The following is a 23,785-nucleotide window of genomic DNA, read 5'->3' as shown; positions in this document are numbered from 1 at the left end:
CTTTTGATGTGTCTTGCTAATAAGTATGTTGTCTTTTTCTTATACTGATCCGGAAAAACTTAAAAGGATATTAAAGATGACATTGTAATATATAATAATGCTCGTAGTTTCTCATTGGAACCTATTATTGAGCAAGATTTGTAAAATCTGTAGGATTAGCTCCTCAAGTGTCGTAGTATCTTGTTCAACTCTCTTTCTTTGTTAAGGAGACCGGTGCAGTGTTCTTTGAAGGCCTCGAAGTCCTGTAGAAGAAGATATTGATGTCAAGTTTGAATAGCTGCTGAGCTTTTTATTTGAAGGCCTGCTGAATTATGTGGCTTCAAAACCAACCTTGTTGAGCGTCTCATACTTTGTCTTGGCTTCTTCAATGGCCATCTTGAGAGACTTCACTTTTTTATCTGCATTAACTGCTTCTGCTTCGCGTTTAAACCTGAGATAAGGGACACATTTTGGCATTTATACTCTTGGATTTCTTCATTTAACAGCAACTATAATTAGAATTAGAAATGTAATCACAACTTACCTTTCTTCTACTCTTGTCCGGGCTCTCTTCTGCTCCTTGTATTGTAACTCTAGATGCCTGAGTTCCTCATGCTTCTCCTGGAGTTACACAAGTGTGTTCTCCTGTGAACCGATACTTTCTTTTACCCCCAAAATCTTACCTGTATGGTGTTCTCTCTTTCCATACAGATGCGCAGCAGCTTGTCTCGCTCTTTGGTGAGGCAGGTAATGCTTTTGCTCATAGTGGCTTCCTTCAAAGTGTGCTGATCCTCTGCTTTATGAACTTTCAGCTTTAAGTCTGGTGAAAAAGCCAATGTTTCAGTGCTGTACATACAGTCATGCTACCTCGATTAACAAACACAGATGTGAACATTTGGCGAAACGTGTCCCTTTGTAGGGACTGGCAAGCACAGATATAGAGGAGAACAGTTTAGTTTGTTCATTTGTTTTACCTCGCTCCGCCCATCGCCATAGACGAGTTGATCTTTGGGACCCATCGCCATAGACGAGTTGATCTTTGGGACCCTATCGGTCGATCGCAAAAAAATTTGAATTTTTTTTTTTAATTAATATGACATCAGTGACATCCCACCCAGATAATTACCAACAGACCCGCCATCAGGCAAGCATTTTAACCCCTGAACACGCCCGCACGCCTCTGCCTCTGTCTTCAGCCTCTCTTCCCGCGCTCTCCACACCGCCCGAGCATGGCCACAAACGGGCGTTGCATGACGTGCTCACAAATCATCGAGCTGCAACAATGCATTAAGGCTGATTGTTGCAAAGCATCAGACATTATCTAGCATCTAACATCAAACAACACTTCACTCAACCACGAGTCCATGACCATCATTGCTCATCTGCAGTGTTCTGTTAATGACCTTTAAAGAGTAATTATAGTTACTCGTGACTGTACCAAAAAAGTAATTGAATTACTAACGGAATTTCTCTTTAATAAATGTAATTATTTACTAGGGAAAGTCATTTATACGTGGTGATTGCTCATGATTGGTGATTTAACCGCCAATTCCAACCCTTGATGCTGAGTGCCAAGCAGGGAGGTAATGGCTTCCATTTTTATAGTCGTTGGTATTATTCGGCCGGGGTTCGAACTTACGACCTACCGATTTCAGGACGGACACTCACATACATACATACATACATACATACATACATATATATATATATATATATATATATATATATATATTAGATTTAGACTTCATTTTTATTGTCATTCAAATTTGAACTTTACAGTACAGATAAGAACAAAATTTCGTTGCATTAGCTCATGGTAGTGCAGGATAAAAAAGCAATAAGGTGCAGATATAAATAAATAGATTACTGTACAGATTAATATATTGCACTTTTACATATGCATCCACGTTTATATATATATATATATATATATATATATATATATATATATATATATTAGGGGTGGGCAAGTTAATGCGTTAATTTCGAGTTAACACATCAATCTATTAACGCCGACAATTTTTTTATCGCGCATTTGCGTATGTTTACATGCTTTTATTTTGTTAACGCCTATTGCTGGCTCCTGCGGAAAAGGAAGGAGAACGCGGAAGAAAACAAAACAAGCATGGAGAAGACGGGTAACTCAACAGAACTTTTACAGTGTCATTTTCATTATAAAGTATTTCCAGGCGGCGGATTTGACGGAAGCAAAGTCGTTTGTAGCCACTGCCAAGCTGAGTTTTCTTATCACAGGAGTACTTCCAGTCTAAAATATCACTGTGTGACGTGTATATAATGATGGTTAAAATCATGCACTTTGAAGCTTTTTTTAGGGATATTGCGTGATGGGTAAAATTTTGAAAAAAACTTCGAAAAATAAAATAAGCCACTGGGAACTGATTTTTAATGGTTTTAACCCTTCTGAAATTGTGATAATGTGAAGCACACGGTTGAAATTTCCCCAAAAAATGCGACTTATACTCCAGTGCGACTTATGTTTTTTTCCTTCTTTATTATGCATTTTCGGCCGGAGCGACTTATACGCCGAAAAATACGGTATATGTATATGTAGAGGGATACAGACAGGAGCATGATCTAATTGCCTATAAATCATTGCCCATTTGTCTAATTCCTACAAAACGTTTAACATATTTGTAAGACATGTACGCTAACATGTCCTCCAAAGCATTTTGAGTAAAACTGTAAAATATTGACAGTCATCACATAGACCAGACAAGATGCATATAATGATGTTTACCTTTACACATCTGCTCTGCAGCTTCATGTTGTTTCTTCGATACATGCAGTTGTTCAAGTAGTGACGCCTCCCTCTCTTCATGCTCTGTTAATTCTGTAAAGGATGTCGATTCAATTTCTGCCATTTTCTCCCTTTGTAACAAAAGTTACATGTTTAGCATTTTGACTGATGTCCAGTGGTGCTTGGTACAAGACAAACACATCTTACTGATATTCCCGCTCCTTGTTTGTGAACTCCTCTGTCAGCACTTTGATGTCCAGTGCAAGTTGTTCCAGCACCATCTCTTTATCATGTAACTTCTGGGAGAAAAGTGTGTCGTTTTCCTTCTGCAGTTGCTTGTTCTCCAGCTTCAACTGCGCGTTCTGATGTTTGTACTCCTCCATGAACACAATGATCGATCGACTGTTGGCATCTAAATCCATGAACCGCTTTTCTACCACCTCTGCTCTAGCCTGCTTTTGCGACATTTCTTTTTGACAGATCTCAAGTTGCATCTCTAGCTGTGTCTTGGCTTGCTGCAGGTTTTGACTTTGGTGGAATAGTTCGTCTGATCTGTCTTTCAATACACAGATCAGATTGGACTGTTCTTTGACTCTGGACTGGAGCATTAATGTGTCTGTAAATTCTTCTGCCGAGAGGTTATGGCATTTCTCCAGTGTCCTCTGGTTGATGTCCATAAGCTGGTGGGGGGGAAAGCCAAGACAACTAACTGTTGGTGATAGTGGTCAGAACAGTGTAGATATGGTTACCCACCCGATTAGGTACACTTTCTAAGTACACAAAGAAAATGACACATTTGCCACCACACAGTGCACATTTTATTAGGAATTTTGACAATCCCTCACAATCTCTGACTTTCTCTCTAAAATAACCACTAGCAAGAGTCATTTAACAATGCAGGTAATGGGGATTCGATCGTTTCCACCTATAAAGTCCTCTTAAATAACCTGCAACAATGTTTTATATACCTTGTCTAAGTATGTACGTAATTTAGTAATGGGCACATTATTCATGATATGTACAAAGCCCCAAACCAGTGAAGTTGTCACATCGTGTAAATGGTAAGTAAAAAGAGAATACAAGGATTTGCAAATCCTTTTCAACTTATATTCAAGATATTTAAACGTTCACACTGAGAAACTTCATTTTTTTTGCAAATAATCATCAACTTAGAATTTAATGGCAGCAACACATTGCACAAAAGGCATTTTTACCACTGTGTTACATGGCCTTTCCTTTTAACAACACTCAGTAAATACATACAGGTTTTGGAGCAACCTATGTTGCCATCCAAGCAACATTATCATGGATGCCCCTGCTTATTTCAGCAAGAAAATGCCAAGCCACGTGTTACAACAGCGTGGCTTCATAGTAAAAGGTACTAGACTGGCCTGCCTGTAGTCCAGACATTAAAAATGTGTGATGCAATATGAAGGCTAAAATATCAGAAGGGAGACTGTTGAACAACTTAAGCTGTACATCAAGCAAGAATGGGAAATAATTCCACTTCAAAAATGTGTCTCCTCAGTTCCCAAACCTTTACTGAGTGTTGTTAAAAGGAAAGGCCATGTAACACAGTGGTAAAAATGCCTTTTTTGCCATGTGTTGCTGCCATTAAATTACAAGTTCATGATTATTTGCAAAAAAAAAAAAAAGTTTCTCAGTGTGAACATGAAATATCTTGTCTTTGCAGTCTATTCAATTGAATATAAGTTGAAAAGGATTTGCAAATCATTGTATTCTCTTTTTATTTACCATTTACACAACCTGACAACTTCACTGCTTTTAGGTTTTGTAATTAAACTTTAGACAATATCCATCAATTTTCTACCGCTTGGCCCTTTCGGGGTCGCGGGGGGTGCTAGAGCCTAATCTCAGCTGCATTCGGGCGGAAGGCGGGGTACACCCTGGACAAGTCGCCACCTCATCTCAGACTTTGGACAATATCTGATCAAAATTGCATACTTGCCAACCCTCCCAAATTTTCCGGGAGACTCCCGAAATTCAGCGCCTCTCACGAATACCTCCCGGGACAAGTATTCTCCCGAAAATCTCCCGATTTTCAGTCGGCGCTGGAGGCCACGCCCCCTCCAGCTCCATGCGGACCTGAGTGAGGATAGCCTTTTTTCACGTCCGCTTTCCCATTATATAAACAGCGTGCCTGCCCAATCACGTTATTCCACACGAGGCGTCCGGCATACCGCCGATGAGCATGGTGCAGATGGAAAGATCTTCTCGGCGTCCGTGTTGGCGCACACGTTGCCAAAGCCGACGCTGGTCAGGCTGCTGAGGGGGAAGTAGAGGACGGCGATGTACGAGCTGCGCACCGACAGGCCGCCGACCATGTTGTTGAGGTAGGGCAACTCCAGGCGTTTGCCCAGCTCATGGAGCCATCCTCAGAGAAGAGATGGGAGGACAAGAACTAAATCATCCAGACTAGAGATAAATTGTATTATTATGTGTATCTTACCTAAAAATAAATATATCTATTAATTAAAAATAAAACTAAATACATTTTTACTGTATTTTGCTAAAATAATCAAAATTAATTGTATTTTTATTTGTATTTTTACTGACACCTTATTACATCCAGCCATAGAATCATACATTAAAATAAACATATTTGAAATCATTAATTTTAAATGATCATAATAATTCATTTAAAATGACCATATTTAATTATTAAAATAATTGCTTGTTTATCAACAACTTTAGCATTTTATTCATTACATTTTGAAGCTCTCAGAAGCCAAGTTGTGTTATATTCCTTAAGATTTATTTATGGAAGTTTGAAGTATCAATTATCTAAATACAGTTTTGTTTGAATATTTTCAGGATGTAGATATATATATATATATATATATATATATATATATATATATACACACACACCAGTGACGTGCGGTGAGGTTGACTTCATCACAGTCAGATTTACAAACATATGAAACCTAAAGAGTATCTTATTCACCATTTGATTGGCAGAAGTTAACGGGTTATGTTTAAAAGCTCATACCAGCATTCTTCCCTGCTTGGCACTCAGCATCAAGGGTTGGAATTGGGGGTTAAATCACCAGAAATGTTTCCCGGGCGCGGCGCCGCTGCTGCCCACTGCTCCTCTCACCTCCCAGGGGGTGAGCAAGGGGATGGGTCAAATGCAGAGGACACATTTCACCACACCTAGTGTGTGTGACAATCATTGGTATTTTAACTTAACTTTAACTTTACACATACAAACTGTAGCAGACAAAAAAGCACATTTAATAAAAAAAGACGTTATTATGGTCTTACCTTTACTTATAAATGAAGTCCATGCGCAGCTCCTTTTGAACAAAAGCATCGATAACTTGTTTATAGAAGTGTTCCTTATCTTTCTTCAGTTTTAAAAGTCTTTCTGTCCCGATGGAGATCTTCCTTTAAGTATTACCTCCTGTAATCCTCCATGTTAATAGTCCAGGCAAGAGGAAAAAATAAACGATCGCTGCTAACTGTTGCTGCTTGTTGTCACTTTTTCTGCAGCCGAGTAGTCGCAGAAATGGTCTCTGGGATCACTACCGCCCTCTACCACCAGGAGGCGGGATTACTGCGAGCCTCACACAGTGCATCTTCGCAGCAGTTTTATGATTGCTCGGCACAAGAAATACGTTACACGCATACAGTTGTTGACAAAATACACTGTACATTATATACCTCAGCTAACTAAACTATGGAAATGTATAATATAATTCATATAGCAATACGGTCTCACTGCACATCAGGCCAGCAGTTAGCCGAGTCATTGTGCAATCCATGGCGAGGCTCAACTGGCTGCTGACTCACCGCAAGTCTCTTCTCAGTATTTGAACGGCAAATGTGAAAATTCAGCGATTTTTAATAAAAATAATCTAAAACTGGTGAAGTTTTACCAGTTCTCTCGAGAGGGGCTGGACTCTCTTCCACTCTGGCATTGCCGGCAGTGAGAGGAAACGGGCTGGGGTGGCAATTCTTGTTTCCCCCCGGCTCAGAGCCTGTACGTTGGAGTTCAACCCGGTGGACGAGAGGGTAGCTTCCCTCCGCCTTCGGGTGGGGGAACGGGTCCTGACTGTGGTTTGCGCTTACGCGCCAAACCGCAGCTCAGAGTACCCACCCTTTTTGGATTCACTCGAGGGAGTACTTGAGAGTGCTCCCCCGGGTGATTCCCTCATTCCACTGGGGGACTTCAATGCTCATGTTGGCAACGACAGTGAAACCTGGAGAGGCGTGATTGGGAAGAATGGCTGCCCGGATCTGAACCCGAGCGGTGTTTTGTTATTGGACTTTTGTGCCCGTCACAGATTGTCCATAACGAACACCATGTTCAAACATAAGGGTGTCCATATGTGCACTTGGCACCAGGACACCCTAGGCCGCAGTTCCATGATCGACATTGTAGTTGTGTCATCGGATTTGTGGCCTCATGTTTTGGACACTCGGGTGAAGAGAGGGGCGGAGCTTTCTACCGATCACCACCTGGTGGTGAGTTGGCTGCGATGGTGGGGGAGGATCCCGGACAGACCTGGCAGGCCCAAACGCATTGTGAGGGTTTGCTGGGAACGTCTGGCAGAGTCTCCTGTCAGAGAGAGTTTCAATTCCCACCTCCGGAAGAACTTTGAACATGTCACGAGGGAGGTGCTGGACATTGAGTCCGAATGGACCATGTTCCGCGCCTCTATTGTCGAGGCGGCTGATTGGAGCTGTGGCCGCAAGGTAGTTGGTGCTTGTCGTGGCGGTAATCCTAGAACCCGTTGGTGGACACCGGCGGTGAGGGATGCCGTCAAGCTGAAGAAGGAGTCCTATCGGGTTCTTTTGGCTCATAGGACTCCTGAGACAGCGGACAGGTACCAACAGGCCAAGCGGTGTGCGGCTTCAGCGGTCGCAGAGGCAAAAACTCGGACATGGGAGGAGTTCGGGGAAGCCATGGAAAACGACTTCCGGACGGCTTCGAAGCAATTCTGGACCACCATCTGCCGCCTCAGGAAGGGGAAGCAGTGCACTATCAACACCGTTGTGTATGGCGAGGATTGTGTTCTGCTGACCTCGACTGCGGATGTTGTGGATCGGTGGAGGGAATACTTGGAAGACCTCCTCAATCCCACCAACACGTCTTCCTATGAGGAAGCGGTGCCTGGGGAGTCTGTGGTGGGCTCTCCTATTTCTGGGGCTGAGGTTGCTGAGGTAGTTAAAAAGCTCCTCGGTGGCAAGGCCCCAGGGGTAGATGAGATCCGCCCGGAGTTCCTTAAGGCTCTGGATGCTGTGGGGCTGTCTTGGTTGACAAGACTCTGCAGCATCGCGTGGACATCGGGGGCGGTACCTCTGGATTGGCAGACCGGGGTGGTGGTTCCTCTCTTTAAGAAGGGGAACCGGAGGGTGTGTTCTAACTATCGTGGGATCACACTCCTCAGCTCAGGTGTACTGGAAAGGAGGCTACGCCGGATAGTCGAACCTCGGATTCAGGAGGAGCAGTGTGGTTTTCGTCCTGGTCGTGGAACTGTGGACCAGCTCTATACTCTCGGCAGGGTCCTTGAGGGTGCATGGGAGTTTGCCCAACCAGTCTACATGTGTTTTGTGGACTTGGAGAAGGTATTCGACCGTGTCCCTCGGGAAGTCCTGTGGGGAGTGCTCAGAGAGTATGGGGTATCGGACTGTCTGATTGTGGCAGTCCGCTCCCTGTATGCTCAGTGCCAGAGCTTGGTCCGCATTGCCGGCAGTAAGTCGGACACGTTTCCAGTGAGGGTTGGACTCCGCCAAGGCTGCCCTTTGTCACCGATTCTGTTCATAACTTTTATGGACAGAATTCCTAGGCGCAGTCAAGGCGTTGAGGGGATCTGGTTTGGTGGCTGCAGGATTAGGTCTCTGCTTTTTGCAGATGATGTGGTCCTGATGGCTTCATCTGGCCAGGATCTTCAGCTCTCACTGGATCGGTTCGCAGCCGAGTGTGAAGCGACTGGGATGAGAATCAGCACCTCCAAGTCAGAATCCATGGTTTTCGCCCGGAAAAGGGTGGAGTGCCATCTCCGGGTTGGGGAGATCTTGCCCCAAGTGGAGGAGTTCAAGTACCTCGGAGTCTTGTTCACGAGTGAGGGAAGAGTGGATCGTGAGATCGACAGGCGGATCGGTGCGGCGTCTTCAGTAATGCGGACGCTGTATCGATCCGTTGTGGTGAAGAAGGAGCTGATCAGGCAAAGCTCTCAATTTACCGGTCGATCTACGTTCCCATCCTCACCTATGGTCATGAGCTTTGGGTTATGACCGAAAGGACAAGATCACGGGTACAAGCGGCCGAAATGAGTTTCCTCCGCCGGGTGGCGGGGCTCTCCCTTAGAGATAGGGTGTGAAGCTCTGCCATCCGGGGGGAGCTCAAAGTAAAGCCGCTGCTCCTCCACATCGAGAGGAGCCAGATGAGGTGGTTCGGGCATCTGGTCAGGATGCCACCCGAACGCCTCCCTAGGGAGGTGTTTAGGGCACGTCCGACCGGTAGGAGGCCGCGGGGAAGACCCAGGACACGTTGGGAAGACTATGTCTCCCGGCTGGCCTGGGAACGCCTCGGGGTCCCACAGGAAGAGCTGGACGAAGTGGCTGGGGAGAGGGAAGTCTGGGCTTCCCTGCTTAGGCTGCTGCCCCCGCGACCCGACCTCGGATAAGCGGAAGAAGATGGATGGATGGTGAAGTTAAATGGAAAATAACTTTATAGTATAATCACTGGATACATATAACAATTTAAAAAAAAAATTTTCTTTTTACATTTTTTTTCTTCCCATGATGGCACGTGAGGCCCCGCCTCACCTGCCTCCCCTGACTGCACGTCACTGATATATATGAAATACTTGACTTGGTGAATTTTAGCTGTAAATATACTCCTCCCCTCTTAACCACGCCCACAACCACGCCCCCCCCCGCCTCCCGAAATCGGAGGTCTCAAGGTTGGCAAGTATGCAAAATTGTCAAATAAAAAAATTAAAAAAAAGTTATATTTTTGTGTAGGACTGAGGCATTGACAAATTTGAGAAAAAAAAATGTTTTTAAAGTAACCAAAATGTTTCATCGTCCTTAAGAACTTTATGATGTCCTTTTGGCTTTAAAGATGGTAAAGAACCAGATGGTTACCAAGGAAACAACAAGAAGGTTTCGTTGTATTGTACAGTCATGGACATAATATACATTTGGTATTGACACAAAACGTGCACCTAGTGAATGGTGTCGAATAAAAGTGACTTACAGCAACGTTGCGTGTGAGAGCAGAGATGATGGGAGACATCGACACTTTGTCTTCGGACTTGGAGTTGACGTTGTTCACAATCTCCGACTTCTTCCGTTTGCTCGTCATTTTAAGACGCCGGCGCCTATTTTGAAGGAAAAGTGCGGTGTTTTCAAAAGCCCCATTAGACAAGCTCCACTCGCTGGTCGTCAGTAAGTAGGTTAGTTTGGTACTTGCTGGCAGCTCTGGACTTGTGCGTGCTATTGAAGTTTCCAGGACACCGCACAGACGTCATGACGTCACCGCCGCGTGCCTGTATTGTCCTATTCTTTGTAGCTACGCCACGACCTGCATCAATATACGTACATACCTGTATTTACAGGTAAGTATATAGCATATGTATGTCTCACAGAAACAAGTTTTAGCTGAGGACATTACGTTTATTTATGTGTATTTATGTAACATCTTTCATTGTTATGCTAGGCTACAATCAATGCTGAAACTCATTTCCTAAAATCCCTGAAATTCACCAATATGAAACAATTTAAAATAGTTAGAGCTTCTTTAAGTGTATTTTTGATAACTACACACATTAACTTTGTGTGCTTTTTACACAGTTGTTATGCTGGGATACAAATATTGGCTTTCACCAAACTGCTAGGTTTCAAATCATACTGGAAGCAAACAACAAGCTGCTCCCTGATGACTTTTTCATTTAAAACCTGTGTATGTGTACCGCATAAACCGTTTTAAACATGTCGATATGTGGAATACAAATATTGCATGCAATATGTGCTAATGTGAGCCTTAAGAAACAATACAAGCTTATGGTGTTAATGTACATGGAAGAATAATAATGTGTTAATAGTGTTTACAGTGCAGGCCAAAAGTCTGGACACAACTTCTCATTCAATGTGTTTTCTTTATTTTCATGACTATTTACATTGTAGATTGTCACATCAAAACTATGAATGAACACATGTGGAGTTATGTACTTAACACAAAAAAGATGAAATAACTGAAAACATGTTTCATATTCTACAAACCCCGTTTCCATATGAGTTGGGAAATTGGGTTAGATGTAAATATAAACGGAATACAATGATTTGCAAATCCTTTTCTACCCATATTCAATTGAATGCACTACAAAGACAAGATATTTGATGTTGAAACTCGTAAACTTTATTTTTTTTTTGCAAATAATAATTCACTTAGAATTTCATGGCTGCAACATGTGCCAAAGTAGTTGGGAAAGGGCATGTTCACCACTGTGTTACATGGCCTTTCCTTTTAACAACACTCAGTAAACGTTTGGGAACTGAGGAGACACATTTTTTAAGCTTCTCGGGTGGAATTCTTTCCCATTTTTGCTTGATGTACAGCTTAAGTTGTTCAACAGTCCGGGGGTCTCCGTTGTGGTATTTTAGGCTTCATAATGCACCACACATTTTCAATAGGAGACAGGTCTGGACTACAGGCAGGTCAGTCTAGTACCCGCACTCTTACTATGAAGCCACGTTGATGTAACACGTGGCTTGGCATTGTCTTGCTGAAATAAGCAGGGGCGTCCATGGTAACGTTGCTTGGATGGCAACATATGTTGCTCAAAAACCTTTATGTACCTTTCAGCATTAATGGCGCCCTCACAGATGTGTAAGTTACCCATGTCTTGGCCACTAATACACCCCCATACCATCACAGATGCTGGCTTTTCAACTTTGCGCCTATAACAATCCGGATGGTTATTTTCCTCTTTGGTCCGGAGGACACGACGTCCACAGATTCCAAAAACATTTTGAAATGTGGACTCGTCAGACCACAGAACACTTTTCCACTTTGTATCAGTCCATCTTAGATGAGCTCAGGCCCAGCGAAGCCGACGGCGCTTCTGGGTGTTGTTGATAAACGGTTTTCGCCTTGCATAGGAGAGTTTTAACTTGCACTTACAGATGTAGCGACCAACTGTAGTTACAGACAGTGGGTTTCTGAAGTGTTCCTGAGCCCATGTGGTGATATCCTTTACACACTGATGTCGCTTGTTGATGTTGATGTTGATGCAGGGATCGAAGGTCACAGGCTTAGCTGCTTACGTGCAGTGATTTCTTCAGATTCTCTGAACCCTTTGATGATATTACGGACCGTAGATGGTGAAATCCCTAAATTTCTTGCAATAGCTGGTTGAGAAAGGTTTTTCTTAAACTGTTAAACAATTTGTTCATTCATTTGTTGACAAAGTGGTGACCCTCGCCCAATCCTTGTTTGTGAATGACTGAGCATTTCATGGACTCTACTTTTATACCCAATCATGGCACCCACCTGTTACCAATTTGCCTGTTCACCTGTGGGATGTTCCAAATAAGTGTTTGATGAGCATTCCTCAACTTTATCAGTATTTATTGCCACCTTTCCCAACTTCTTTGTCACGTGTTGCTGGCATCAAATTCTAAAGTTAATGATTATTTGCAAAAAAAAAAAAAAGTTTATCAGTTTGAACATTAAATATGTTGTCTTTGTAGCATATTCAACTGAATATGGGTTGAAAATGATTTGCAAATCTTTGTATTCCATTTATATTTACATGTAACACAATTTCCCAACTCATATGGAAACGGGGTTTGTAGTTTCTTCAAAATAGCCACCCTTTGCTCTGATTAGTGCTTCCCACACTTTTGGCATTCTCTCCATGAGCTTCAAGAGGTAGTCACCTGAAATGGTTTTCACTTCCCAGGTGTGCTTGAAGCTCATGGAGAGAATGACAAGAGTGTGCAAAGCAGTAATCAGAGCAAAAGATGGCTATTTTGAAAGAAACTAGAATATAACACCTACTCAGTGGCCTAGTGGTTAGAGTGTCCACCCTGAGATGGGTAGGTTGGGAGTTCAAACCCCGGCCGAGTCATACCAAAGACTAAAAAAATGTGCCTCCCTGCTTGGCACTCAGCATCAAGGGTTGGAATTGGGGGTTAAATCACCAAAAATGATTCCCGGGCGCGGCCAATGCTGCTGCCCACTGCTGCTGCCCACTGCTCCCCTCACATCCCAGGGGGTGAACAAGGGGATGGGTCAAATGCATAGGACACATTTCACCACACCTTGTGTATGTGTGACTATCATTGGTACTTCAACTTAATGTTTTCAGTTATTTCACCTTTTTTTGTTAAGTACATAACTCCACATGTGTTAATTCCTAGTTTTGATGTGACAATCTACAATGTAAATAGTCATGACAATAAAGATTGAATGAGAAGGTGTGTCCAAACTTTTGGCCTGTTCTGTATATATTTTATTTTTTTTCTAAATGATTTGTTTTTGAATGAATTATTCAACAAATCATTACATAGTCTGTATGTGCAATGACGCCATGAACTAGTGTGGCTGTGGGGAAGAATATAAACCTCCTTTCTCAAAGCCTTAAAGCTGCTGTATGTGACACAATCGGTTTTGTGTGTCCATCTGTTGTCATACCTCCTGGCTCCGTGTCCTGCCCACCTCCATTTCTTTGAGTTGATGCTCAACATAATATCCTGCACTCCTGATTTCTGTCTTCTGTCTGTGTTTGACACCCTGTCCTTCTTTGTTTCACCTGTCTGTATTCTTTCCCGTTCCATCACCCTAAGTCCTGTCTCCAAACCTTTGATGGTTGTCCAGGTTTCAACACAATATGAATAGGTATGACACACTGGCCAAATGCCTGCCTCCTTAGGGTGTGGAGACTCAAAAGATGTAGCTTGGTGAGCCAAACTTCACCCAACTCATAAGCTCTTTGGCTAACACTGCTCATATAACTCAACCAGTGGAGATTTGTGGACCCTGGTGTGCAGGAAGACTTTGATACATGAATCCATGGCCCAGATGAGAGTGAGGTTTGGAGGTAAGAGTAACGGATGGCAGATAGTCTGCATGGCTGTAGCCTCATTTCCGGAGGCCTTAAGAGCTGTGCTGCATAATGAGTTGGCCCACTGGCTGGCACTGCTTGAGTAACTCAACTGGTGGAGATTTGCGGATCTGCGTGTGCAGGTCAAGACTGCAGGCTGACCATTACATATTTATCCATTAATATGTTTATTTCTTCTTGTGATATTCAATAAGATCTATATTAAGGGTTACATTTTATTTTGCAATGAGAAAACAGTCATGTGTCAACACAGGGAGTAAGCTAAACAGACAGTAACCGCGGAGGCATGGGGATTGAAAAAGCTCAGTTTTTTCCTACTTCTTTTCAGGTATGTGGAATTGTGCAAGTGGAACATTTGATGCTACTTCATTCAACAATGAATTTCATTATTGTATTAGGTAAAAGTAGCCATTTGAATGTGTAGTGCACTGTGGGATCTCTAAGTCCACCGACAGATAAGAACAACACCTTGGATTGAAGTCCAGGCAACAAGTGGCATGTAGTATCACCTCCTGGCCACTTGGGGGCAGTCTTTAACTTTGCATGTTCAGAGCAAGGACAGCGCATGGTGACCAAGTTAGTCTTTATTTTTCATTGGATATTCAAATTGAGCGTTCATTTCACGTCATTACACACACTTTTAGTGTTGGAGGCCTAGTTTTGTTCAAGTGTAAAGTGTTTAAATGAAGTTCTCAAACTTGAAAACATGAAACAAAATGTATTATCTCAAAGCATTTAAATGCTGTTTAAAATATATCTATTATTATTGTTCTCTTTTCAGTGCATATGCCGTGCTTGATGCAACGTTCGTGGCCCCATGGCCTGGGGCCGAATGGGAGTTGCATTATGCAGATTCCAGGGCCCGCCTTGAGGGATTTCTCCACAGGACAAGAGGCTGTCCTTGCACTTTGCACACGCCCCTTTTCATCAAGTAGCGGGCAAAGAAACCCAGTTAGAGGAGAGCCAACAGCATCCAAGACCCCCCCTCCCCCCAAGACCCTGCAGCTCCTCCATCTGCACACTGGAGCTGGACGGACGAACCAGAATGTGGAGAGCTGTGCCACTTCAACTATTCCTCCTTTCCTTTTGCAGGGTTGCTTGGTGCCAATCACAAGGTTAGTCCTTCTCAATTTCTTCTCCTACAATTGTGTTATGCACTTGTTGATGTCTTCTGTTGTTTGGAGATGCATCACATACACAACTGCTGCAAAGATGCATTTAGGTATGGTACATCAGTGTTTGCATGTGGTCAACAACAGAAACTAATTATGGATGATGAAAATACTTTTTGAAAAATACAACTGAGTGAAAAGTGTGTGGGTTTTTTTTTTTTTTTTTTGCCGCTCAGTGTTATTGAGCACAAAGCCCCCCTCAATCAGAATGGAAGTTCTCCTGGAGGAACTTTTCCCTGAGCTTTACTGTTGCTAGGTTACAGAGAGGAGCATGTGACTAACAATCTGAAAGCACGGGGAGGTACTGGTTCAAAAAGCTCATATCGCTCAGGCAGATTTCACAAATCTTAAATGGCTTAAAGAACTTTTCTGATGAGAGAGACAACGTGAATGGTCAAATTCGAGTCTTTGTATGAGCTCAACTTGTGCTTTATGTTTGTAGCCCAGCTCGGTCCTACTTCTCAAAGTGTAATCTGCTTTCTTTTTGCTCAACCCTTTGGATGTAAGCTTCTTAGTGTGAATGTAGCTACTAATTACACTGCAGCTGCTGCAGAATGGAACCATTGCTATCTAAGAAGAGCTTGTAGGGCCTCTGCGTCCATGCTTAAATTCCCCATAACACCTTATTGGCTATCAAATGCACACAAAAATTAAATAACTGCTATAAAAGATGTTATGATTTTTAACATCTCCCTAGTAACTGAAATGTTTGTCTTGTTATCATCACCATGTTGGTCATTAGAGCATCTGCATTACTTAGATCTACTCAGACGGGCCACTTGCACAATCCCATTAGTGCCAATAAAAGAGCTCTATCACATATTTTGCCTTGACAAAAATATAAAATAATGTGTTTATTCTTGCAACAATGGTGTAAAAATTCCAATGTATTTTTTGGGAGGTACCCGGTAATTGTAATTGTTTGTGGTTTTTGAGAGTCAAAAATGGTCCTGCATTAGGGAGGGGATTTACAGTCTAAAATCTATATATAGATTTATATATAGTGCTGCCTCTTGCAATAACAATATATATCATTTTGAATATAAATGATGATTGAACCATTTCAAAACAGGTTACAGAAGCTTCTAATTTGGCAGATGACATACAGTACAGGCCAAAAGTTTGGACACACCTTCTCCTCATTCAATGCAATGTTTTCTTTATTTTCATGACTATTTACATTGTAGATTGTCACATCAAAACTATGAATGAACACATGTGGAGTTATGTGCTTAACAAAAAAAGGTGAAAACATGTTTTTGTTTTTGCACACTCTTGGCATTCTCTTCATGAGCTTCAAGCACACCTGTGAAGTGGAAACCATTTCAGGTGACTACCTCTTGAAGCTCATGGAGAGAATGTCAAGAGTGTGCAAAGCAGTAATCAGAGCAAAGGGTGGCTATTTTGAAGAAACTAGAATATAAAACATGTTTTCACCTTTTTTTGTTAAGTACATAACTCCACATGTGTTCATTCATAGTTTTGATGTGACAATCTACAATGTAAATAGTCTTGAAAATAAAGAAAACACATTGAATGAGAAGGTGTGTCCAAACTTTTGGCCTGTACTGTACATGGTAACATATTTGCATCATTTTAGTTGGATTATTTTCTCAAGAATATTATTAATCTGTTTGCTAAACTATTGTTATTATCTGAGTATTTTCTGTTGTAACATGGTCGTGTATAGAGAAAATATGGCCAATCAGGCAATCTCCTCACGTGACTACAGAGGAACCATGTTTGCTACCAACTTTTTTGACTTGTAAAAAGGCCCTGTTGTGCAGCATACATCACTTTCCTCACAACCCTGAAAGAAGACAAGTATGGGAAGTGAAGGTTCGTCGTCAACACTGGAGAGCCACCAAGTACATTGTCTTGTGCCAAATAAACACACAACACAACGTTCAGGAGAGAGCACACAGAAGCCAATACAAACAATAAGACAATACATTAAAGGTCTACTGAAATGCGATTTTCTTATTTAAAAGGGGATAGCAGGTCCATTCTATGTGTCATACTTGATCATTTCGCGATATTGCCATATTTCTGCTGAAAGGATTTAGTAGAGAACATCGACGATAAAGTTCGCAACTTTTGGTCGCTGATAAAAAAGCCTTGCCTATACCGGAAGTAGCAGACGAGTAGCGTGACGTCACAGGTTGTGGAGCTCCTCACATCTGCACATTGTTTACAATCATGGCCACCAGCTGCGAGAGCGATTCAGACCGAGAAAGCGACGATTTCCCCATTAATTTGAGCGAGGATGAAAGATTTGTGGATGAGGAAAGTGAGAGTGAAGGACTAGAGGGCAGTGGGAGCGATTCAGATAGGGAAGATGCTGTGAGAGGCGGGTGGGACCTGATATTCAGCTGGGGATGACTAAAACAGTAAATAAACAAAATACATATATATACTCTATTAGCCACAACACAACCAGGCTTATATTTAATATGCCACAAATTAATCCCGCATAACAAACACTTCCCCCCTCTCGTCCATATATCCCGCCAATACAATTCAAACACCTGCACAACACACTCAATCCCACAGCCCAAAGTACCGTTCACCTCCCCAAAGTTCATACAGCACATATATTTCCCCAAAGTCCCCAAAGTTACGTACGTGACATGCACATAGCGGCACGCACGTACGGGCAAGCGATCAAATGTTTGGAAGCCGCAGCTGTATGCGTACTCACGGTACCGCGTCTGCACATCCAACTCAAAGTCCTCCTGGTAAGAATCTCTGTTGTCCCAGTTCTCCACAGGCCAATGGTAAAGCTTGACTGTCATCTTCCGAGAATGTAAACAATGAAACACCGGCTGTGTTTGTGTTGCTGTAGTCGCAATACACCGTTTCCCACCTACAGCTTTCTTCTTTGCTGTCTCCATTGTTCATTGAACAAATTGCAAAAGATTCACCAACACAGATGTCCAGAATATTGTGGAATTTTGCGATGAAAGCAGACGACTTAATAGCTGGCGACCATGCTGTCCCAAAATGTCCTCTACAATCCGTGACGTCACGCGCTGATGTCATCATACCGAGACGTTTTCAGAAGGATATTTCGCGCAAAATTTAAAATTGCACTTTAGTATGCCGTATTGGCATGTGTTGCAATGTTAAGATTTCATCATTGATATATAAACTATCAGACTACGTGGTCGGTAGTAGTGGGTTTCAGTAGGCCTTTAATACATTTAAGAGATTGTTTGACAAAAACAGACCATCCTTGAATCTCCGTTACACTAAAATAATGCAATTTGGTAACAGCAGAAGAGAAAGTCAAACACAAATACAAATAGACGGAGTGCGATTAAAAGAAACCACATTTTGGGTGTAGTAATCGATGAGAAAATGAACTGAACATTTCAAATGGAAATATACAACATGAACTGGCAAGAAATACATCAATAATGAATAAAGCAACATATGTTCTGGATCAAAAATCACTCCATATTCTCTATTGCTTGCCAGTGTTACTATAAAAGATACATGTATTGTGCAGAAATATGAGGAAACTACACTTCATTCACTAACTGTTACAAAAACAGTCAGTTAGATTAATACATAATGTTGGATATCGGGAACGTACAAACCCTTTATTTATTAATTCAACAATATTGAAATTCAATGATTTGGTGCATTTGCAAACAGCTACAATGATGTACAAAGCAAACTATAACCTGCTAGCCAAGAATGTACACCAATTCTTCTCAACAAAAGAGGATAAATATAACCTTAGAGAAAAATCTAACTGAAAACACTTAAAACGTTTAGTATATCAGAATGTGGAGTTAAATTATGGAATGGATTAAGCAAATACATAAAAGACACACTAATTAATTCACTTTAAGAAACTGTTCAAACTACAATAGTTTGCAAAGTACAAGGAAGAATCATGACAAACACTATTGAAAATCCTATATTATTCATCTCATGATGTGAATCATAACTGACTTAAAGGCGTACTGAAACCCACTACTACCGACCACGCAGTCTGATAGTTTATATATCAATGATGAAATCTTAACATTGCAACACATGCCAATACGGCCGGGTTAACTTATAAAGTGCAATTTTAAATTTCCTGCGAAACTTCCGGTTGAAAACGTCTCGGTATGATGACGTATGCGCGTGACGTCGATGGTTGAAACGGAAGTATTGGAACGCCATTGTATCCAATACAAAAAGCTCAGTTTTCATCGCAAAATTCCACAGTATTCTGGACATCTGTGTTGGTGAATCTTTTGCAATTTGTTTAATGAACAATGGAGACTGCAAAGAAGAAAGATGTAGATGCGATCGGTGTATTAGCGTCTGGCTACAGCAACACAACCAGGAGGACTTTGACTTGGACAGCAGACGCGCTATCCGACGCTAGCCGCCGACCGCGTCGATGATCGGGTGAAGTCCTTCGTCGCTCCGTCGATCGCTGGAACGCAGGTGAGCTTCGGTGTTGATGAGCAGATGAGGGTTGGCGTAGGTGGAGAGCTAATGTTTTTATCATAGCTCTGTCGAGGTCCGTAGCTAAGTTAGATTCAATGGCGTCGTTAGCAACAGCATTGTTAAGCTTCGCCAGGCTGGAAAGCATTAACCGTGTGGTTACAGGTCCATGGTTTAATAGTATTGTTGATTTTCCGTCTATCCTTCCAGTCAGGGGTTTATTTCTTTTGTTTCTATCTGCAGTTAAGCCCGATGCTATCACGTTAGCTCCGTAGCTAAAGTGCTTCACCGATGTATTGTCGTGGAGATAAAAGTCACTGTGAATGTGCGTTCTCGACTCTCATTTTCAAGAGGATATAGTATCCGAGGTGGTTTAAAATACAAATCCGTGTTCCACAATAGAAAAAGGAGAGAGTGTGGAATCCAATGAGCCCTTGTACCTAAGTTACGGTCAGAGCGAAAAAAGATGCGTCCTGCACTGCACTCTAATACTTCACTCTCACGTTCCTCATCCACGAATCTTTCATCCTAGCTCAAATTAATGGGGTAATCGTCGCTTTCTCGGTCCCAATCGCTCTCGCTACTGGTGTAAACAATGGGGAAATGTGAGGAGACTTTCAACTTGTGACGTCACGCTACTTCTGGTACAGGCAAGGTTTTTTTTATCAGCGACCAAAAGTTGCGAACTTTATCGTTGTTGTTCTATACTAAATCCTTTCAGCAAAAATATGGCAATATCGCAAAATGATCAAGTATGACACATAGAATGGATCTGCTATCCCCGTTTAAATAAAAATAATTCATTTCAGTAGGCCTTTAACTATTTATGTAAAGAACTGTTAATGTCAGAATGAATTGATGTCAATGATGTACAAATGAAGAACAGCAAGGGAACGTGTTAGTAGCTGAATTGCTGTGAGGTAGAAAAGGGGTACGATTAAATAAGCTTTGCTACTTCCTACTTCTTTTCGGACATGTTGTAAAGAAAACATTACAATATGTGATGTATCATACTGAAATTGTATACATGTTCGAAATAAACGTCAACCAACCAACTGATGAGTATGCAACATTGTAGCAAGTGAAAGATGCATGAGTTTCACACCAACAGCCAAGAAAGAGCAACTACAATTTTAAAGTGCATGTAGAGGTAGATAAAGCTGGCCCACTCATGTTGTTACTTTAACATGCAGCTACTGTCATCTTGTGGAGGTGATAACACCAGCAGGAAGTTCCCTACAGCCACAGCTGGTAATGCCAATGGTTTTTGAGCCGACGCTAATTAGAGATTTTAGGTTTTTGCTTGCACAGTCAGCGACTATAGGAGACTGGTGGTGTTATTTGGAGCATTTACAGACAATATAACCTTGTTGTGTGAGCAGGGATTTTATTAATTGAGTAATCTATGGGATTAGTTTTTTCGATTAATCAAGTAATGGAATAAAAAACATTTTATAGCCTCAATGTGGATTTTAGGGAAAATAGTTGAAAAAAACAACAACAATTTTTCTGCTTGCATTAACCTTCATTCTTTTTTGTAGTACTCCATCCAGTCGGGATCTTATACATTTTTATTAGTTCCACACATTGGGGACGGCGTGGCGAGGTTGGGAGAGTGGTCGTGCCAGCAACCTGAGGGTTCCTGGTTCAATCCCCACCTTCTACCAACCTCGTCACGTCCGTTGTGTCTTTGAGCAAGACACTTCACCCTTGCTCCTGATGGGTGGTGGTTAGGGCCTTGCATGGCAGATCCCGCCATCAGTGTGTGAATGTGTGTGTGAATGAGTGAATGTGGAAATAGTGTCAAAGCGCTTTGAGTACCTTGAAGGTAGAAAAGTGCTATACAAGTATAACCCATTTACCATTAAACAATTAATCGAAGCAACAGAATACAAATCAAAGTTTTTTTATAATCAAATTAATTAGGGATGTCCGATAATGGCTTTTTGCCGACATCCGATATTCCGATATTGTCCAACTCTTTAATTACCGATACCGATATCAACCGATACCGATATCAACCGATATATACAGTCATGGAATTAACACATTATTATGCCTAATTTGGACAACCAGGTATGGTGAAGATAAGGTACTTTAAAAAAAAAAAAAAGATAAATAAATTAAAAACATTTTTTTGAATAAAAAAGAAAGTAAAACAATATAAAAACCGTTACATAGAATATAATTAATGAAAATTAGTAAAATTAACTGTTAAAGGTTAGTACTATTAGTGGACCAGCAGCACGCACAATCATGTGTGCTTACGGACTGTATCCCTTGCAGACTGTATTGATATATATTGATATATAATGTAGGAACCAGAATATTAATAACAGAAAGAAACAACCCTTTTGTGTGAATGAGTGGAGGGAGGTTTTTTTGGGTTGGTGCACTAATTGTAAGTGTATCTTGTGTTTTTTATGTTGATTTTATAAAAAAAACAAAAAAAACTAACCAATACCGATAATAAAAAAAAAACGATACCGATAATTTCCGATATTACATTTTAACGCATTTATCGGCCGATAATATCGGCAGGCCGATAATATCGGACATCCCTAAAATTAATAGATGGATTTAATCGTTGTATCCCTAAATGTGATTATTATAGACCAGGTTTTCCAAAGCATAATAATAATAATGGTTATGTTTATTTAGAACCTGCTTTACACTTGTATAATTCAACATGCCTGAAACCACAGGAAGAGGCAGAGTTGATTTATTCCTGTATCCCTTTTCCATGTGCCTTAAGGGCAAAGTGGGTTGCAAATCAATTCTGTAAGCTATATTATTGATTATAAATGAATTTCAGATGTATATATTTTTTTTTTAATAGTGCTTTCAAATCATTAATTTTTTTCATCAGATTAATCACACTTCTAAATTTGGATTAACCATGAAGAATCCCAGGTTATTATTGCTTGCACAATTTAAATGTACTTTTAATTTGCTAATAACTATCCACGGTTAAGGTAAAGGACTATGTGCTTGATTAATCTGCATATCTTTTATTTGTGATTAACCACATGAGTTTCACAACCCTAGTTTTTTTTTCATGATATATTTATGTACCAAAATCATGGCAATATTTATTGTTTTGTCTTAAGTTTGTTCAGGAAGAGTGATGACACGTTGTAAGTGATTAGCAATGTCATTTGTTTTGCTGTGACAGTAGGGGGTACTTTCCACAGTCTGTGATTGCCCTCCCTCAAAAACAAGCCCCGATAACCTTTAGTAACACATTATCCAGGCTCTATGAAGCTGCAACATGCTGGTCATGCTAATGCAGTATCTTAGAAAAAGTAAACTCCCCAGTAAAATGTTTTGCTGTTTGGACAAGTTTTGTCATTGTTATTTACATGAATTATTGATCATTTAGATAGATAGCTAGTACTTTATTGATCCCTTCAGGAGAGTTCCTTTAGGAAAATAAAAAACTTAAAAACAATTTTTAATAACCAATATAAGGGTGATGGGTCAAATGCAGAGAATAATTTCGCCACACCTAGTGTGTGTGTGACAATCATTGGTACTTTAACTTTAACTTTTTAAGTGTAGAGTAAGCACTTTATGGTGTAGGCCAAATAAGTTACTATTTTCTATTAAGGGAAAACATGTTTTTGGTACTTTTGACGGCGAGACTGCCCTCGTTTGATGGTTTGAAACACCTTTTGTTGTGTTCAAACTTAGACAGCACGTGCATGATAAACCTCACCCTTTCCGGTGCAGGAGTCTAAATCCTTTGCACAACAGCAACACTGCATTAGAGCACAGGAGCTGGCACTAATAGATATTTTCTCCTTCAGCGCTCTTACACATTGCAGAGTTTGGTGGCTCACTTGTGACATCTTCATATCTGATGTTTTTCATAGGCACATACCAAAAAGAAAAACAAAATCATGTTGAGGATTTTTTTTTTTTAACTTCTAACCAAACAAAGGCTTTAAGTCCACACTCCATTCAATGCTTCCATCCCAGTGCCAAAAGCCCCCTTCAGGCTTTTCACACTTGTGTTTGTTCCACTAAGCGCCAAAGTCACTTGTTTGGCAGTTGACAGCATTCTGCTGCATTCATTTCCATATGAAACACTGCACTTTGCACAACCAGCATGGACAGCTCCAACGTCCATCTGTTTACTCCAGGCCTTTTTTCCAAGTAAGTGCAGAGGCCTGCGCCAAAACAATCCAACATTGACCAAAGCTTGATGACACCGTTAATGTTAGAGGGGTCAGGTGTGGTTTCTCCATGGATGACTCCCAAGACGTATTAAAGTTTAACTGTGCTCTTTTATTCTCATCCAAAGTAGCTTTTCAGGGTTACAC

At 41.3% G+C, this 23,785-nt stretch overlaps 2 protein-coding genes across 2 annotated transcripts in view; one reads left to right on the top strand and one right to left on the bottom strand.

The window, feature by feature from the left end:
• Window positions 1-94: 94 nt before the first annotated feature.
• On the bottom strand, window positions 95-10,217 carry LOC133613839 (coiled-coil domain-containing protein 89). Its single transcript, XM_061971670.1, has 7 exons — window positions 9,969-10,217; window positions 2,945-3,417; window positions 2,738-2,868; window positions 663-799; window positions 524-600; window positions 331-430; window positions 95-242 (listed from the first exon to the last, which is right to left on the bottom strand). Exons 1-7 carry the CDS (start codon window positions 10,074-10,076, stop codon window positions 156-158), a joined length of 1,113 nt encoding a protein of 370 aa, XP_061827654.1. The 5' UTR covers window positions 10,077-10,217; the 3' UTR covers window positions 95-155.
• Window positions 10,218-14,878: 4,661 nt separating this feature from the next.
• lrp2a (low density lipoprotein receptor-related protein 2a) overlaps window positions 14,879-23,785 on the top strand; it is a 161,955-nt gene continuing 153,048 nt past the window's right edge. Inside the window, exon 1 of the mRNA XM_061971676.1 lies at window positions 14,879-14,954. Coding sequence (XP_061827660.1) covers window positions 14,885-14,954 — 70 coding nt within the window. The 5' untranslated portion in view covers window positions 14,879-14,884. The remainder of the gene's footprint in view (window positions 14,955-23,785) is intronic.

This window comes from Nerophis lumbriciformis, linkage group LG13 (genome assembly GCF_033978685.3).
Source record: "Nerophis lumbriciformis linkage group LG13, RoL_Nlum_v2.1, whole genome shotgun sequence".
In the NCBI taxonomy this organism is placed as follows: Eukaryota; Metazoa; Chordata; class Actinopteri; order Syngnathiformes; family Syngnathidae; genus Nerophis; species Nerophis lumbriciformis.
The sequence above is the reverse complement of the archived record's forward strand: the minus strand, read 5'-3'. Positions and strand labels throughout refer to the sequence as shown.